This window comes from Microtus pennsylvanicus, chromosome 11, assembly GCF_037038515.1.
Source record: "Microtus pennsylvanicus isolate mMicPen1 chromosome 11, mMicPen1.hap1, whole genome shotgun sequence".
In the NCBI taxonomy this organism is placed as follows: Eukaryota; Metazoa; Chordata; class Mammalia; order Rodentia; family Cricetidae; genus Microtus; species Microtus pennsylvanicus.
Genome location: NC_134589.1, coordinates 19,022,243 through 19,041,224, shown reverse-complemented (window position 1 = coordinate 19,041,224; position 18,982 = coordinate 19,022,243). Strand labels below are relative to the sequence as shown.

At 53.3% G+C, this 18,982-nt stretch overlaps 1 protein-coding gene across 1 annotated transcript; it reads left to right on the top strand.

Annotated features, from left to right (window-relative positions):
- The first annotated feature begins 273 nt into the window (after positions 1 to 273).
- On the top strand, positions 274 to 18,910 carry Itga2b (integrin subunit alpha 2b). Its single transcript, XM_075990553.1, has 30 exons — positions 274 to 1,171; positions 3,070 to 3,191; positions 3,280 to 3,377; positions 3,482 to 3,644; positions 3,868 to 3,917; positions 4,324 to 4,369; positions 4,465 to 4,593; positions 4,912 to 4,959; positions 5,096 to 5,139; positions 5,300 to 5,353; positions 5,475 to 5,527; positions 5,684 to 5,895; positions 9,568 to 9,750; positions 9,991 to 10,036; positions 10,125 to 10,229; positions 10,314 to 10,369; positions 10,463 to 10,614; positions 10,725 to 10,850; positions 11,168 to 11,235; positions 11,363 to 11,510; positions 13,930 to 14,022; positions 14,224 to 14,303; positions 14,591 to 14,671; positions 14,911 to 15,010; positions 15,109 to 15,261; positions 15,375 to 15,497; positions 16,019 to 16,135; positions 16,323 to 16,424; positions 16,647 to 16,763; positions 18,684 to 18,910. Exons 1-30 carry the CDS (start codon positions 984 to 986, stop codon positions 18,735 to 18,737), a joined length of 3,111 nt encoding a protein of 1,036 aa, XP_075846668.1. The 5' UTR covers positions 274 to 983; the 3' UTR covers positions 18,738 to 18,910.
- The last annotated feature ends 72 nt before the right edge of the window (positions 18,911 to 18,982 follow it).

Sequence of the window (18,982 nt, the reverse complement as noted above, 5' to 3'; positions counted from 1 at the left end):
GACTGTGAAGAGCACACCCTAGCATGATGTTATTTTAGCCCCATCGCCTTTCCTCTTAGACCAGGATCTGTTCACCACCCTTCCCTCAGTATTGAAGGCACTAGGGTAGCCGCACTAGGACTTGGTGCAAGGTGGAGAAAACTGATGAACCAATACTGCTGGCCGAGGCTGTCCAAAGGCTCTAGGAGGAAGAAGTGGGTAGATGCTGTTCTCAGAATGATGGCAGCCTCAGGTCTTATCAGGGAAGAGCAGTTTCCTTCCTCCTTCCTCCACCTCTGGCCAAGTCATACATAGTGTTCAAGAGCAGGACAGTCAGCTAAACGGGGAGGAAAGAACTGTTCAACTCTGGGCCACGGTGAAGTAGAACAGGCCAGTTCACAGTTGCGCTTTCCCAGACAGAGAGGGACAGTGGCTGGGCCAGAGTGGGACAGTGGAGATGAGAAGGGTTTTCAAAGCTGGGTGGCGGCAGCACACGCCTCTAATCCCAGCACTCGGGAGGCAGAAGCAGGTGGATCTCTGAATTCCAGGCTAGCCTGGCCAGAGTGAGTTCCAGCTCAGAGAGAGAGAGAGAGAGAGAGAGAGAGAGAGAGAGAGAGAGAGAGAGAGAGAGGCAGAGGAGAAGAAAGAGGAGAAGGAGGGAAGGAAGAAAAGAGAAAGAGGAAAAAGAAAGAAAAGAGAGAGAGGAAAAAGGATTTCAAGGGACGCAGCCAAGCAGCAGAAACAGCAGGATTAGGAGATAAACTGTCCTGGACAAAAGGATGAGCGATAGCTTCCAGCAATAAGCGTCCATCCCTAGAGGTCTGTCCCCCTTCCTGGCAGTTCTATAGACCATGTGATCTAAAGGCTATTGCTCTCTGCCATGCCTGCTGCTCAGCAGTTACTTTGAGCTCCAGTTTGATAAGTCAAAACTTCCGGTGGTGGGAACTTTGGGGAAGAGGAAAGCGCTGGCTCATTCCTGTTTAGGAGGTGTGGGGAGAAGGCAGATGGCTGGAGCGTCGTGTATGTGGCATGCCCTGTGGCTCCTTCAGTGGGCACCACTGTTCTTAGGACCTAGTTCTGCTCCTCCAGCCTGGGCCTTGAACCTGGATCCTGTGAAGCTCACTGTCTATGCAGGTCCCAATGGCAGCCACTTTGGATTTTCACTGGACTTTCACAAGGACAGCCACGGGAGGTGAGCACCAAGGGGAGACACGGGTGTTGAGAGAGGACTGCCTCTGTGGCCGTGCCTTCCCAAGTTAAGCAAGGTGGAATCTAGTGTCTGTTTGGGTTGAGCTCCTGTCAAGACTCTGGGGAGGGACAGGTTCCAGTAAGGGTGCCGGGGAGGGTTTCCAGTGAGAAGATGAACACTGACAAAAAAGGTAAAAGTTAGTGTCGTCTTTTTCCGCAAGGGTCAGTGATATGACACACTTTACCCGCAGCTGCTCATCCAAAATTGGCAAAGATACGAGTGCCCACCCACTGCATCTTCCCTTTCTCCATTTTCAACCTCATCTCCTTCCAAGTTACAGATATTTGAAAAGAAGTGGTGATAGATTATTAACAGTAAGCATTTTTGAGATCAAACTGCTAAGATTCCTGGCTCCTCTTCATAGCTGTGTTTATCCCGATGGACACTTGGATGCCTGGGCCAGGGTAGAATAATGACTGTGTAAGGAATCATTTCCTCTGCCTAAAAGAGCCATTTCATCAAAAGCCAGGCCCCCTTCCCAAGATGACTTGCATCCAGAGACTGTCCTTGAAGGGGAAAGGATCTGGGGTTGCCTCAGCTCTGACGATTCTGTAGCTATGTGGTGGCGCGTGCTTGTAAACTCAGCCCTCGGGAGGCTGGGCAGGTTGGTTACCACAAATGAAATAGCCAGGGCCACATAGGAAGACTCTGTCAAGCCGGGTGGTGGTGGCGCAAGCCTTTAATCCCAGCAGTTGGGAGGCAGAGGCAGGCGGATCTCTATGAGTTCGAGGCCAGCCTGGTCTACTCTATCAAATAAATAAAAAACTCCTGAGCCCCATGGGTGTGATGGCACATTTCCTTTGATGGGAGGTGAGGCAGGCAGATCCCTGTGAGTTTGAAGTCAACCTGGTCTACACAGTGAGTTCCAGGACAGCCAGAGCTACACAGAGAGACCCTCTCTCAAAAAACAAAACCAACCAGCCAAACAAACAAGCAAATCTAAAAACATCTTTAAAAATCTCCTGTCTTCAAACTCTTGAGTGTTAACTCAGATGGCCTGACAGGACCTGAAGTCTTTTCTTTCCTCTTCTGCTGCCTCTTTCCCCAAGCACTGGTCCCAAGGGCACAATTTAATAAACATCCTGTGTGTTTATCAACACACACTCTTATAAAAGCACGTGACTGAGGGCACACTAAATGCCTCTCCTACACTATTGCATTTACTCTTCCAACAGCGTAATTGCTCGATATTACCCCTAATTTACATATGGCAGAGCTGATTTAAACTTGGGTCTTCTAGGATCCCCAACTCTGTCAGCATTACACACCCCCACTTCAGCTTTCCGCACCCTCGTCATTCTTTATATGTGTGTGTATAATATAATATATATTATATATAATCTGTTATGTATAGTATTCTGTCTGCATTTATGCCTGCACGCCAGAAGAGGGCACCAGATCTCATTATAGATGCCTGTGAGACACCGTGTGGTTGCTGGGAATTGAACTCAGGACCTCTGGAGGAGCAGTCAGTGCCCTTAACCTGAGCCATCTCTCCAGCCCCCTTCACCATTCCCGTTCTCACTAAGGGATTCTATTAAGTTTGACAAGGCAGAAGGTTTGGTTTGTCTGGTTCTTGTCGGGAGGGAGTGGGGACGAGAGTGAGGAGTATTAAACCCTTCCTGTTCAAACCAAACCAACTGGTTTAGTCCCGGGTGAAATTCCTAAGAGTCCAGTTTCAGTTGTCCCTAAAGTGAAGTGGTTGACCTTAATAGGGTATCTGTGAGGAAAGACGGTCCAGTGTCTCCTGTGCCACACGTCCTTCCAGGTACTACTGGGGTGGTGGACACTGGGCAGTGTGGAAAGACCCTGAGCTGTGCTCACCCAGCTTTCCTATGCAGCGTGTCCATCGTGGTGGGCGCCCCGAGGGCCCTAAGCGCAAGTCAGGAGGAGACTGGTGGCGTGTTCCTGTGCCCCTGGAAGGCCACTGGTGGCAATTGCACTTCGTTGTCCTTCGACTTTAGTGAGTCTCCGGCATGGAAGGGAAAGGGGAAGCCAGGTGGAAGTGGATGGCGGGGCTCCAGAGCTCCACCCTTTCTTGTGCCTTCCAGGGGATGAGACCCGTCACTTAGGCTACCAGTCTTTTCAAACCTTCAAGACCGGACAAGGACTTGGGGCATCGGTCGTCAGCTGGAATGACGTCATTGTGGTGGGCACTGTGGGCAATCACAGGGAGCAAGTCCAGGGCAGTGGCACGACGGGGGAAGCCCGAATATCGCGCTCTTTCCCCACTCTCCCGTGGCTTTGTTCTAGGCCTGCGCCCCCTGGCAGCACTGGAATGTCCTAGAAAAGAACGATGAGGCAGAGAAGACTCCGGTAGGCGGCTGTTTCGTGGCTCAGCTCCAAAGCGGAGGCCGCGCAGAATTCTCGCCATGTCGCAGCAACATCATGAGCTCGATTTACTCAGAATTTTATAGTAAGCGCTCTTCCTCCTTTGTCTCCGCCCACTGATAGATGCAAACCCCGCCCCGCCACCAACCTCGCGCCCTGAGAGGCGCCCTCTGCTACGCCACGCCCGCTAGGGCTCCTCCTCCATGTCATCCCCGCCCCTCATAGTTTTGTTCGCCCACGCGGGACTCCTCGCTCAAGCGCAAACTCCCGGAGCCTCGCCTTGGCTGACCCTCACTTGCCTCTTGTAGACGCAGACAAGCGATACTGTGAAGCCGGCTTCAGCTCTGCGGTGACCCAGGCAAGTTGCAGGCAAAAGCAAATAGAGAGCGGGGCCTGGAGGCTGATGCCGGGGGATCTCCAGTTTGAGGCCAGCCTGGGCTACATAGCAAGTCTGAGGCCAGCCTGGGCTAAAAAAGTGAGACTCCTCTTAAAAGGAGATAGTGTGGTGGTGAATATGAGAATATTTTACAATCTGACAGGCAATGGTGGCGCACACCTTTAATCCCAGCACTAGGGAGGCCGAGGCAGGCGGATCTCTGTGAGTTCTAGACCAGCCTGGTCTACAGAACTAGTTCTAGGAGAGCCAGAACTGTTACACAGAGAATCCCTGTCTGAAAAACAAACAAAAGAACATCGTGCTGGCAAAGTGGTTTAGGGTTGTTCCAGAACAGGGGACTCTCTCATGACCAGGACTTCCCTTTCAGGCTGGGGAGCTAGTGATTGGCGCCCCTGGCGGCTACTTCTTTTTAGGTATGTACCCAGTAATACAACCCACTCTCATCTCGTAGTTTGGGGAGACCCAGGTGTCTGGGGCCCCACACCTCCTGTCCCTGTGTCCTTCCTAGGTCTCCTGGTTCGGGTTCCAATTGCGAATATCATCTCTAGTTACCGCCCGGGTACCCTTTTGTGGCATGTGCCCAACCAACGTTTCACCTTCGACTCCAGCAACCCAGCGTACTTCGACGGCTACCGGGGTAACATTGGCACCTTCTTTCCGGCCTTCTCAGAGAGTCAGGTCCCGCCTCTGTTCGAGCCTTAAAGCCAATCTTGGGTAGTCAACCCCAGCACAAAGGCACCCCGTCCCCTGTCCCCGCTTCTTCGCCTACACTTGTCCAATTTGCATCCACACTGGCTCGCCCTTCTTTCCTTGGACTCAAGTGAGACCTTGGGCCCGCCTCTGTTTTCCACCTGCCCAATGCAGTCTGTACTGATAACCTCAGTACTCACAGCCCTCCTTTCCTGACCGAGGTCTTCCTCGTTGCTTTAAATGCTAAACTGTGTTGCGTTTTCAGGGTACTCGGTGGCCGTGGGCGAGTTCGATGGGGATCTGAGCACCACAGGCAAGGAATGCTGTTAGGGACGGGTGGGGAGCCCCGGGGCAGGAGGAGCACCTCCATACAATTTCCCCTGGGTCCCTATGGGAGGATGGACTAAAGGATACTGAGGATCTGATTTGCTGAGCCTCGCTTTCCCCAGAGTACGTATTCGGTGCCCCCACTTGGAGGTGGACCCTAGGAGCGGTAAGTGCCCGCTCTCCCACCATTTGATGTTCTGAACATCCTGACCCTCGTCCTCTTGTTTACTCCCCCACGTTCGCCAGTGCCCTGCCCTTCCTCAATGAGAGTGGGAAGCCGCGGAGGGAGCATGAATGATGCACTTGAGTGTATTTCTCCCGTGCAGGTGGAAATTTTGAACTCCTATTACCAGCCGCTGCACCGGCTGCACGGAGAGCAGGTGAGGCGGTGGCCCCAGGGGAGTGGCCAAAATCAGGGCATTGGCCCTCAGGATGGTTTATGGGATATGAGGGTGATGACAGGATTTTGAAGCACAGACTAAAGTGTTCTTCATCTCGTAGATGGCTTCATATTTCGGGCACTCCGTGGCAGTCACTGACGTCAACGCGGACGGGTGAGAGGAGGGCGTGTATCACCCGTACCCAGTTGGTTCTTCAACTGCCAGCGGCAGGAGTCACCCTCATCTTGTCCCAAGGGTGGCCCAGAACTTCCCTCATTCCTAGCGTCTTCCCAGCTCAGCTGCACCTAACCTTGCCCATCTGATCCGCAGGAGGGATGACCTACTGGTGGGGGCTCCACTGTATATGGAGCACAGGGCAGACCGCAAGCTGGCCGAGGTGGGCCGCGTATACTTGTTTCTGCAGCCTAAGGGCCCCCATGCCCTGGGCACGCCTACTCTCCTGCTGACCGGCACTCAACTCTATGGGAGGTTTGGATCTGCCATTGCACCCTTGGGTGACCTCAACCGGGATGGCTATAACGGTGAGTTAAGAGCTGTTGTTTTTAACTTTAAGAGGGCTAATTGTCCTAACGACGATGGACTTAAGGCAGTCGTGGTGGATGGAGTCCACCTGGAATCCCAGTATGAGGGAGGCTGAGACCTTGGGCAGTGGGAGCTAGAGAGGGCTTGGCAGCTGACTGGAGAGCGGGTATCAGAGTTCAAAGGACAGTTTGTCTAGATCCCAGCTTGATGACTCCTGCCTGCAGGTTTGGAGAATGGAGTCAGATTTTTAGGGCTTGGCCTATTAAGGCTGGATTGGAAATGGAATATGGGGTCAGGAAGAGAAGGGGGTTGAGTGGGAGTGGGGAGCGAGGAGTCTGTAGTTTAGTTCTGGGTTAGCTGGGCGTGAAAGCCTTGGGTGTAGAAGGAAGAAATATGGCGAGAACTGATTGACTTCCACACTTCCGCCAGAGAGGGCTGAGGGTGAGATAGAGAACGGGGGAGAGTGGATGGGATTCAGAGCCTGTGAGGTAAGAAGAGGCCCAGCATAGAACTGTGGGAAGCAAGAGCATTTAGGGACACCCAGCGAAGGTGACTCTGGGAAACAGTGAGGAGGAGGAAGGATGGGCCAAGTGGGCCCCTCATTTCTGAAAGGTACAGTTGGATGCAACCGGGAAAGCATCATGGTCTTTAGAGAGGATGAGCTCATTGGTGGCAGGGACCAGAACCAACCCAGGCCAGTACGGTGGTGCTCACCAGTAATCCTAGCACCCAGGAAGTGAGGCAGGAAGGGCAGGCCACCCTCTGCTACCTAAGAGGCTGGAGAGAAGCCTGGGATACTTAAAACCCTCTGACAAAAAACCAGTCAAACTAGTCTGGCAATGGTGGCGCACACCTTTAATCCCAGCACTCGGGAGGCAGAGGCAGGTGGGTTTCTGTGAGCTTGAGGCCAGCCTGGTCTACATAGAGAGTTCCAGGAAAGACTCCAAAGCTACAAAGAAACCCTGTCTCGAAAAACAAACCCAACCAACAAAGGGCACCTTAGGGACCAGAAGATCACTGGGGCCAGGGGCAGGGTATGAGCAGAGGTGACTCTCCCAGCAGGCAGTGCAGACAGCTCTGTCACCAACCCGATGTGAAAGGAAAAGGAGGCCACCGTGGACTGGGTCTGGAGCTGCAGGAAGATGGTTTTCATTTGGCAGAATGGGGAGTGTAATGAATACAGACGGAAAATGTGGGGGAACTGGAGGGTTCAGCCAGACGAGAGCCCCTGTGATGCCTAGGGATGCAGACACTCCATCCAGAGGCAGGAGGTGCCAGTGCAAGGGTCACATGGAGAAAGCAGGAAGAGAGTGATCAGTAGGGTCCCTTATCGAAGAAAATGGGGCTGACAGCTCAGGAGACAGGAGAAGGTTAGAAACAGGCGCAGTGGGGATCCCCATGGGTTCAGAGGACGGCTGGAGATTAGGAGCCATAGTGCCCCATCTGCTCTGTGTCTCTGCAACGCTGAGCTGAATTAGCTCCAGATAGAGTCTGGCCAGGCTGACTCAAAACTGGCCATGGGGCAAGAAGGCCAAAATAATGAACAGTGAGACAAATGGTCAAAGCCACGAAGACCAAGACCAGAACAGACAGGAGGCCACGGACTCGAGGACACCGCCGTGGTCAGAGGCCTCTGTTGTGTTTTTTGTTTTTGAGACAGGATCTCACTGCGTTGCCTTGGCAGACCTGGAATTCTCCAAGTAGTCTAGATCAGGCTGACCTTGAACTCACAGAAATCCACCTGCCTCTGTCCTGATGGCTGGGATTAAACATTTTTGTTGGAATTATGATTATGGTGATCAAGGAAATCACAAAGACATGGTGTAAACAAAATCAGAAGGTAGAGGAAAGATGATTAAGACACATATACATGTTGGGGGAAGGGTCGCTTGTTCGTCCCAGCCACCCAGCCACGAAATAACCACTCAGAAAACCATTATTATTTGCAATACTGTTTGGCCAATAGCTTAGGCGTATTTCTGGCTAAACTCATATCCTAAACTAACCCATCTCTGTTATTCTGCATATCACCACGTGGCTGTGGCTTACCAGCTAAAGTTCCGACTGGCATCTATCTCTGGCGGCGACTCCATGCCCCCTCTCCCCGCCTTTCTTCCCCTAGCATTCAGTCCGGGTTTCCCCGCCTACCTAAGTTCTGCCCTATCTACAGGCTAAGGCAGTTTCTTTATCCATTAACCCATAAAAGCAACACATGGACAGAAGGACCTTCCACACCATAGACGTGGCCTATGAGCATGTCCATAGACTGCTATCAGATACACCCTCAGGGAAGGTCTTAAAGGCTTTGACGGTGATACACGTGTGCTGTGACTGTGAGCTTGTCTGCAGGGTGAAGGTGAAACCGAGTTAGCATCTGGGAGATAGGCTTCAGTTAGTTTGTATTTGCTGTTCAGTTTGATTTTATGTTTTGAGACGGGGTCTCACCATGTAGCCCTAACTGGCCTGGAACTCAGAATGTACATCAAGCTGGCCTTGAACTCACAGAGATCTGCCTACCTCTGCCTCAAGAATGTTGATATTAAGGTGTAGAGGCCTACATTTTTTTTATCATACTGGGAATTTTTTTTTTTTTTTTTTGGTTTTTCGAGACAGGGTTTCTCTGTGGCTTTGGAGCCTGTCCTGGAACTAGCTCTGTAGACCAGGCTGGTCTCGAGCTCACAGAGATCCGCCTGCCTCTGCCTCCCGAGTGTGGGAATTTTTTTTTTATATTTATTTATTTATTATGTATACAATGTGTATATGCCTGAAGGCCAGAAGAGGGCACCAGACCTCATTACAGATGATTGTGAGCCACCATGTGGTTGCTGGGAATTGAACTCAGGACCTCTGGAAGAGCAGGCAATGCTCTTAACCGGTGAGCCATCTCTCCAGCCCCCTCATACTGGGAATTGAATCTAGAACCTCATACATACTAAGAAGTATGCTACCCCGGTCTGGGCTCAGTTATTTAATCTTCTTCTAAAATAGGAATTAAGGGCGCAGGGTTATAGCTGAGCTAATAGAGAGCCTCCCTAACATGCACAAAGCCTCATCCCGGCACAAACCAGGTGTGGTGGTGTCCGTACCAGGTCCTCCTAGCACTAGGGAGGTGGAGGCAGGAGGGCCAGAAGTTCAAAGTCCTTCTCAGCTACTTAAATAATTAGAGGCTAATTTGTCACATACACCACCCCATCTCATGGGCCTGGTATTAAACACCTTTAATCCCAGCTCAGGGAGGCAGAGGCAGGAAGATCACTGTGAGTTTGAGGCCAGCCTGGTCTTCAAGGAAGTTCCAGAACAGCCAGGGCTACAAAGAGAGACCATATCTCAGAAAAAACAAACCAAACAAAAAAACAAAACAAAGCAAAACTATACCAAAACAAAAAACCCTGTCTCAAGTTAGCACTAATAAGAGTGAACAGGATAACGACCTCCAATTATCAGGAGTAAATGGAATCTTGTCTGCACATTTCCTTGACGGACAGTGAGGGGTATTGGAGCTTTTATATCGTTGTTAATACTTGACTGATCTCTCTCCTGCCTCCTTGATACAGACTTTGTACCCTTCTCCTGGTCTCCCAGGGCCTCCCTAGAGAAGACTCAGGAGAGATTGGCAGCTTCCCCTCGGGAGACTCCAATCACAAACAGACACATTTCTTCTCTCCTTCCAGATGTCGCTGTGGCCGCCCCCTATGGGGGTCCCAGTGGGCAGGGCCAAGTGCTGGTGTTCCTGGGTCAGAGTGAGGGGCTGAGTCCACGCCCCTCCCAGGTCCTGGACAGCCCCTTCTCCGCAGGCTCTGGCTTTGGCTTCTCCCTTCGTGGTGCTGTAGACATCGATGACAATGGATACCCAGGTGCCCGTGGATTGCATCCAACCTAGTCACGACAGGCCTTTGGGTGCTTACGGGAAATATAGGGGGACAAACAGCTGGGGGTCCATGTCTGGCCTGCCTGGTGCCTAGTGTGGCTGGGAGGCCAGGCTTGGGGGCAGAACCTCCAGGGCGCTGATGGTGTGAGGAACTTTTGGGAAGATAAAGACTTGCTTCCATGCCTACTCTAATGCCCACCTTTGACCCTTCTCCCTCTGCCTATAGACCTGATAGTGGGAGCCTATGGGGCTAGCAAAGTGGCTGTGTACAGGTGAGCACTGGCTAGGGGGAAGGGCGACATCATCAGAGGAGGCCGGGTCAGCAGGGACACGGTAGTGAGCCGCCTCTGATCCCATCAGAGCTCAGCCTGTGGTGATGGCCACTGTCCAACTGCTGGTTCAAGACTCCCTCAATCCCACCCTGAAGAACTGTGTCCTGGAGCAGACCCAGACACCAGTCAGCTGGTGAGGAGGCGGAGGTCACAGACTCGGCAGGGGGTTGGGACCTTAGAGAGGCCCCAACCCCCAAACCTGCTCTCGTCTTTGCAGCTTCAACATCCAGATGTGTGTGGGAGCAACAGGGCACAACATTCCTCAGAAGCTGCGTGAGTGGCGTGGAGGGAGGGGCTGAAGGAAGGGAGGTCTGGTTGTCTCCACTAGAGGGAGACCTAGATCCTTCCTGCTTGCCTGCCTGGCAGATCTGAAGGCAGAGCTGCAGCTGGACCTGCAGAAGCCCCGGCAGGGCCGCCGCGTGCTCTTGCTGGCCTCCCAACAGGCGAGCCTCACCCTGAGCCTGGACCTGGGCGGAAGAAACAGAACTATCTGCCACACCACTGAGGCTTTCCTTCGAGTACGCTCAGGCTAGAAGGGGCGGAGCTGGAGGTGCAGGGTTCCCCCTGCAGGCTCCAGCAAAGGGTGTGGACCCAGCAGCAGGATAGCCAGACTCTTGCCCTCTTCTAGGATGAGGCCGACTTCCGGGACAAGCTGAGCCCTATTGTGCTCAGCCTCAATGTGTCGCTGCCCCGAGAAGAGACCGGAGTAGCCCCTAATGTGGTGTTGCATGGAGAAACCCATGTCCTGGAGCAGGTAGGGACAGCGGGACAAGTAAGGAGGGTGCAAGATCCCTGGTAAAGGGATTAAGATTAGGAAATCCTGAACCTTGAAGTCACCCCCAAATCCTGACGAAATTCGCCAAATCTCAGTGTCCCCCAACCACTGCTGTAGACTCAAGCCCTACTATCACCAGAACTTTGGCATCACCCCAAACCTTTGCACTGTACCCCATTCCCCACTCCCCGAAGTCTGAAGGGACCCCTGGAGGCACTGTTATTCCCTGAGCTCTGAGGTGATCCCTAAACCTCACAAGCCCTCAGCTTACCCACACATACTATTGTGTCCCCTAGACCCGGATCATCCTGGACTGTGGGGAAGATGACCTGTGTGTGCCCCAGCTTCAGCTCGCAGCCACTGTGTGAGAGGGTCCCCCACTCTACCTACCCTGTCACTCCGTGCTCCAGGAGACCCACTCCTTACCCGAGTCCCCTCTCCTCCTCCCCCGGCCTCTGGTCCTAAACCCAGCACCTCCCCAACACACACAGGGGGGACTCCCCGCTTCTGATTGGTGCTGACAACGTGTTGGAGCTGAAAATTGATGCGGCCAACGAGGGCGAGGGAGCCTATGAGGCAGAGCTGGCTGTGCACTTGCCGCCAGGTGCCCACTACATGCGGGCTCTCAGCGACGTTGAGGTGAGGTGCCACACTGGGGCACAGCCAGAAGGCAGCAGGGGTGAGAGCCTTGATTCCAGGCTCCCACCCAAATCTTCAGGGCTCTTATGCTGAAGTTTTCAGCCTTTAGATGCAGCGCATATAGGTGTGGTGTACATATGAAAAATGCGGGCGAATGGTATGAATTTGAAGAACATGTTAGAAAGCCGGTGTTTATTAAAACCCGGTTAACCTGGGGTGCTGGGGTGATGGCTCAGTTGGTAAAGTTCCTGCCATCCAAGTGGAGAACCTGGGTTTGGACTCCTATGGGGAAAGCCAGGCATGGCAGTGTGAGCCTCCAACTCCAGTGCTGGGGATTTGATGGTGGATATGACCCTAAAGCCCATTGACCAGGCGGGCTCGCCGCATCCATGAGACCCTGTCTCAATAAGTAAATGAATAAACATGGAGAACAATTGGGGAGCGATACCGATAACCTCTTGTTTCCACATCCACACACGTATACCCATGTGTGCACACATATACACACAATTTACTGACTTAGTCTTTTCCCGTAATGTTGGCAGGCACTTACAGAGAAATTTTTTAAATTAGTTGAATGAATTCAGTATTTGTGTGTGCACATGTGCAAGAGCGTAGTGCCGTCTGTGCACACGCCCGTGGAAGCCAGAAGTCAGGCTTGGGTGTGCAAGAGCGTAGTGCCGTCTGTGCACACGCCCGTGGAAGCCAGAAGTCAGGCTTGGGTGTGCAAGAGCGTAGTGACGTCTGTGCACACGCCCGTGGAAGCCAGAAGTCAGGCTTGGGTGTGCAAGAGCGTAGTGACATCTGTGCACACGCCCGTGGAAGCCAGAAGTCAGGCTTGGGTGTGCAAGAGCGTAGTGACGTCTGTGCACACGCCCGTGGAAGCCAGAAGTCAGGCTTGGGTGTGCAAGAGCGTAGTGACGTCTGTGCACACGCCCGTGGAAGCCAGAAGTCAGGCTTGGGTGTGCAAGAGCGTAGTGACGTCTGTGCACACGCCCGTGGAAGCCAGAAGTCAGGCTTGGGTGTGCAAGAGCGTAGTGACGTCTGTGCACACGCCCGTGGAAGCCAGAAGTCAGGCTTGAGTGTGCAAGAGCGTAGTGACGTCTGTGCACACGCCCGTGGAAGCCAGAAGTCAGGCTTGGGTGTGCAAGAGCGTAGTGACGTCTGTGCACACGCCCGTGGAAGCCAGAAGTCAGGCTTGGGTGTGCAAGAGCGTAGTGACGTCTGTGCACACGCCCGTGGAAGCCAGAAGTCAGGCTTGGGTGTGCAAGAGCGTAGTGACGTCTGTGCACACGCCCGTGGAAGCCAGAAGTCAGGATTGGGTGTGCAAGAGCGTAGTGACGTCTGTGCACACGCCCGTGGAAGCCAGAAGTCAGGCTTGGGTGTCATCCTTCAAGTGTCCATCATCTTTTGTTTTTGTTTATTTGTTTGCTTGTTTTTTTGAGACAAGTCTCTCACTGTCTGAACCTGAGACTCACAGGTTCAGCCAGACTGGCTGGTCACAGGCCCCAGGGAACCTCCCCTCGCCACCTCCCGGGTGCTGAGATGACAAGCGGTGTCCCCACACCCTCTTTTTCTGTGGGTTCTGGGATCAGACTCAGGTCCCCATGCTTATGCAACAGAGCCAGCTCCCAGACTGGTTTGGTTTTGGTTTTGTTTTTTCAAGACAGGATTTCTCTGTGTAACAGCCCTGGCTGTCCTGGAACTAGCTCTGTAGACCAGGTGGGCCTCGAACTCACAAAGATTCGCCTGGTTCTAACCCCCCCCCCCCCCCCGTGCTGGGATTAAAGGCTTGCACCACCACTGCCTGGCCCCAGACCAGCATTTTATCTTCTGAGAAAGAGTCCCACTCTGAAGACAAGACTGATCAGGAACTCACTATTTAGTCCAGGACAGCCTTGAACTCTTGATATTTCTGCCTTTGCCTCCCAAGTATTGGCATATAGGCAAGAACCCCCACACAGGTATATATAATGTATATGCATGTATACATATGTATGTATACACATATACACTCATTTTATACACACACGCATGTAAAGGGATCAGAGGGCAGCCCATAGGAGTCAGCTGTCTTCTTCTACCACGTGAGATCCAGGAGTTAAACAGAGGTTGTCAGGTTTGGTGGCAAGCCCTTTAACCAACTAAGCCATCTTGACAGCCCTGAACAGATTTTGGTTTAGTTTGTTTCCGTTTCATTTTTCTTTCAGACAGTTTCTCTGTGTAGTCCTAGAATTTGCACTGTAGACCAGGCTGGCCTCCAACTCAAAAGATCTTGCCTCTGCCTCCCAAGTGCTGGGATTAAAGGTGTGTGCTACCATGCCTAGCTTTATTTTGTTGATGTAATTTATAGCAGACATGTAGGGCACCGCACCCCCACAGCCGCTCTTTCTCACCTGTCTGTGAATCTCTTCTCCAGGGCTTTGAGAGACTCATCTGCACCCAGAAGAAGGAGAATGAGACCAGGGTGACATTGTGCGAGCTGGGGAACCCCATGAAGAAGGACACCCGGGTAAGGCCTCCATGATGTGGGCCGGGGGTCAACCAGGTGGGGGGGTCTCAGGTGGGAGTCAGGAGGGTCTTCCAACTCTAGCTGCATCCTAGGTTGGGTAGGATCCTGGGGATGTGGAGCTGGGGGGTAAAAATGGTGGCTCTGCAGGACTGGGCCCAGAGTGGACATTGGGGTAGTGAGTTCACTTCTTCCCTCTTCCAGATAAAAATCACAATGTTGGTGAGTGTGGAGAATCTGGAAGAAGCCGGAGAGTATGTGTCCTTCCAGCTTCAGATCAGGAGGTACCGCGCTGGGCGGCATGGCTGTCTACCCCCCTTCCTCCATTAGCCCCTCACGCAGAAAGCCTTCCACACAGAAAGGCCTTCCAGGGTGCCCTGTTCCCTTTCTCCCTCGGTGGGTGACTTGTTTCTGAATCTTGGGGTCCTAGAGGATTTTGTTTCTCAGGTCTAACTTCAATACGGTATGCTGTTGAGGGTGGGATTAACTCTCCCTGAGCTGTCTAAAATTCTGGGTCTATTCCAAAGGGCTGGTGTCCCTCATTTTCTTCTTCTTACCTTCTCCCCTCCAGCAAGAACAGCCAGAATCCAAACAGTGATGTTCTGCTGTTGCCTGTGGCAGTCCAAGCTGAGGCCGCAGTGGAGCTTCGAGGGTGAGAGACGATATGTGGGAAGGGGAAATGACAAAGGGGCCTCTATTGTTCCGAGGAGGAGGAGGAGGAGGAGGAGGAGGAGGAGGAGGAGGAGGAGGAGGAGGAGGAGGAGGAGTGTAGCCAGCGTGATTAACATGTAGACGACCCTGGTCCCAATCCCAGCATCTCATGAAGCAAAAGGGTAAAGTTTGAGGGGTCCTGGACGATTCACCACACTTTGGGGGCTTGGTCACTTGTAGGAATTCCTTCCCTGCCTCCCTGGTGGTGGCCCCAGAAGAAGGTGACAGGGAGCAGGATGGCTTGGACAGCTGGGTCCCCAGGGTGGAACACACCTATGAGGTAGGGAAGAGCCTCTGGGTAAGACTGGGGGAGGTCCTGGGAGCTTCAGGCTGGCAGCTGAGTCACCAGCATCCGCTGTCCCACCTCCCCACCCCCAGCTCCACAACAATGGCCCTGGCGCTGTGAACGGCCTCCGACTGGTCATCCACTTTCCCAGCCAGTCCCAGCCCTCAGACTTGCTCAACATCCTGGATGTGCAGCCCCAAGGGGGTCTCCTCTGCTCCTCACAGCCGACCCCCAAGCCTCTCAAGGTGAGGCGAGGGCGGGGGAAGGAGCCGTGAGGGACAGACGACAGACCAACAGCCAGAGCAGGGTGTGGGTGCAGACCCTGGAAGCGAATTCACTGCGCCCTTGTCCTCCCCAGCTGGACTGGAGACGACCCACTCCCAGCTCCTCTCTCCTTCGCCAGGGCCATCACCAGCGTGAGCGCAGACAGGCGTTCCTGCAGGGACCCAAGCAGCCAGGGCATCAGGAACCAGTTCTGGTGGTGAGAAGGCTCAGCAGGCTCCAGCTGGGGTCCTCAGGAGCCAGAGGAGATGGGAGGCAGGGAAAGTGGGTGGGTGTGATCTTGACTGCCAAAGCAAGCCGGGCCTGGTGGCGCATGCCTTTAATCTGCATGCCCTTAATCCCAGCACTCGGGAGGCAGAGGCAGGAGGATATCTTCGAATTCGAGGCCAGACTGGTTTACAGAGAGAGTTCCAGGATAGACAGAGAGAGAGAGAGAGAGAGAGAGAGAGAGAGAGAGAGAGAGAGAGAGAGAGAGAGAGAGAGAGAGACCAAAACAATATCACAAAAAACCGAGTACTGCAGGCTATGGGTGATCCCTGGCTACGAGCCTCGTCCCAGTATTCCTGGGAATGTTGAGCAAACAGAATGTAGAGAAACCAAGTGAAGCTCGGCCAGAGACCGGCGTTTCCTGACCCTCCTGGCTCTCTGTGTTGGGTTGATTGAGACTGATGGGGGATGACTGAGAGGAGGTCCTGGGGACTTACTACCCGTCCCCCTCAGAGTTGCAACGACTCGGCGCCCTGTACGGTGGTGGAGTGTGAGCTGCAGGAGATGCTGCGCGGGCAGCGAGCCATGGTCACGGTGCGGGCTATGCTGGGACTGCCCAGCCTCCGCAAGGTGGGGCTGGACGCGGGGGGCGGGGCCTGTGGGGGCGGGGCCGGAGTTTGCTCTGGCCTTCAGCAGGTTCACACTGGTCTTTTACCTTGGGGCGGGGAGGGGCAACTGTGAGTCCCGGGCTTGGATTGCGGCCACTTCCCGGCCTCGAGTGGCCGTGGCAAGCGACTGTCACCTCCGCCCCCTACAGAGGCCGCAGGAGCAGTTTGTGCTGCAGTCGCACGCCTGGTTCAACGTTTCCTCCCTACCCTACTCGGTGCCGGCAATCAGCTTGCCCAGCGGACAAGCTCTGGTGAGCGACCCTAGATCTCCGGCTGTCAGCGCCCAGCCAGCGTGGGGCGGGGCCTCTTTAGGGATGAGGGGCGGGGCCTCCGTGGATTGAAGGCCGAAGTCTGTCTGAGGTTGAGGGGCGGGCTCTCAGTAGGACTGAGGTTTGGTTACTAGGAGACAGCTTGGTTGGGCATAGTCCTCCCTGGTCACAGGCCCCTTGAAGTAACGTCCAGTTTGGCCTCAGGTGCAGACACAGCTGCTTCGGGCCTTGGAGGAGAGGGCCATTCCTCTCTGGTGGGTGCTGGTGGGAGTCCTGGGCGGTCTGCTGCTGCTCACCCTGCTGGTTTTGGCCATGTGGAAGGTGAGACTGGAAGGGGGGCACAGAGTTCCCAGGGGATCACAAGCTAGGAGACCAGAGATACGATACGGGACCTGTCTCAACTACATAGCCACTATTAGAATGTCATTTTTCTGAGGACTTCTGCTGGGCCAATCCCTCTCATCCCTACTAGCAATCCTCAGGTCTTCGGACCCCTCCCCCACTGTCAGGAAGTCAGAGGAAACTGAGACCCGCTGGCTGAGAACTTCCTGACGGTGAAGGCCTGGGCTCACCTCTTCTGTGTCAGGGATAAAAACACCATGACCAAAAGAAACTTGGGGAGGAAAGGGTTTATTTCATCGTACATTTTACAGTCAACAGAGGAGCAAGTCGGGCGGTGGTGGCGCACGCCTTTAATTCCAGCACTCGGGAGGCAGAGGCAGGCGGATTTCTGTGAGTTCGAGACCAGCCTGGTCTACAAGAGCTAGTTCCAGGACAGGCTCCAAAGCTACAGAGAAACCCTGTCTCAAAAACAAAACAGTCAACAGAGAAGCGAGGCAGGAACTGAAGTTGAGGCCTTGAAGGACAGTGGCTTACACCCCTACCTACTTCCTTGCCTGCCCGTCTTGGCCCAGCTGCCCAGGGATGGCACCACCCACAGCTGGCTGGGCTTCTTACATCAGTTAGCCATGAAGACAATGTCTCACAGAGGCTGTAAGGATGAGCGGGCTAACAGAAAAACACTGGCTGCTCTTCTGGAGGGTCCCTTTCCGGCACCCTCATGTGGCTACAACCCTGCCTAACTCCAGTTCCAGGGGCTCTGACAGCTTCTTCGTGTTTCTTTAGTGCCAGGCATGCAGGTGGTACACAGACACACATGCAGGCAAAATCAAAATGTCCTCACACGTAAAATAAAAATAATTCATTTTGAGGCTGGAGAGATGACTCAGAGGTTAAGAGCACTGACGTCTCTCCCAGAGGACCCGGGTTTGATTCCCAGCAACCACATGACAGCTAACAACTGTCTGTAACTCTAAGATCTGACACCCTCATTCAGGCAAAATACCAATGCAAATACAAAATAAATTAAAATAATAGTTTTTTTAATGCCTCAAAGGCATGGCTACAGGCCAATCTGACCTGGACAATTTTTGTTTGTGTTTTGAGGTGGGGTTTCTCTGTGTAGTCCTGGGTGTTCTGGAACTAGCTCTGTAGACCAGGTTAGCCTCAAACTTAGAGATGATGCCTGCCTCTGCCTCCAGAGTGCTGGGTTTAAAGGTGTGCACCACCAAGCCCTACTGATCTGGGTAATTTTTCAGTTGAGGTTTTCTCTTCCTCAGTGACTTTAGGTTTGTGTCAAGCTGAAGTTTACTATGACAGTATTTGAACTGTCCTTCCCCTGAGCAAGATGGGAGGCTGGAGGATCGAGCTTGGCCCTGGTTCATAAGAGGGTCACTCATTTCTGTGTGCTGGGGAACATAGGTCTGAGTAATGGAGAAGCAGAAAATTTAAAGCCAAGCATGGTGACAAAGATGCAACCCTACGAGCTCAGGAGCACTGGCTACAAAGCAAGTCCTAGGACAGCTGGGACTACCTGAGATCTTGTCTCAGAAAAACAAAGCAGAGGTTATTGACATGGCTCAGGGCATTAGAGAACTTACACCAAGCCTAATGACCTGAGTTCTAATCCTGGGGCCCATATAGTAGAGCAAGAGAACCAATCCTTAAATGTTGCCCTCTGACCTCCAAACATACACACACATAAATAAATCAAATGTATCTTTTCTAATTTATGGGGGGACATCTCCCAGTCTAAAAATCCCCCTTCTCATGCTGAGGATGCAACTCTGTCACGGGTTTCGAGGCAGCTGGTTTCTAGCAGAGTTCCTCAGTGATTCTCTGGGGTGTGTGCCCTGTCTCTGTGCCGGACCCCAGCTCCTGTGCCACCCCCCACCCCTGCAGGCTGGCTTCTTCAAGCGGAATCGACCACCTCTGGAGGAAGATGAGGAAGAGTGACCCAGTGCTCAGTCATGAGGGGCTGGCTGGCTGCTTCGCCTCCTGTCTCCTCCCAGTTGTGCCCACTCAGAACTCCATGGGTTCAAACCACTCCATGGGGTCTTCCCTGCCCAGCAGAGAGGGCGGGCAAATCCCCCTTCCTAGTGTCTAATAAACAGGTTCATAGCAATATCCACCATGCCGCCTCGGAGTCGGAGGATAAAGGGGGAGGTGAGGGATGTTTGCTGGGACTAAGCAGTTTGAGC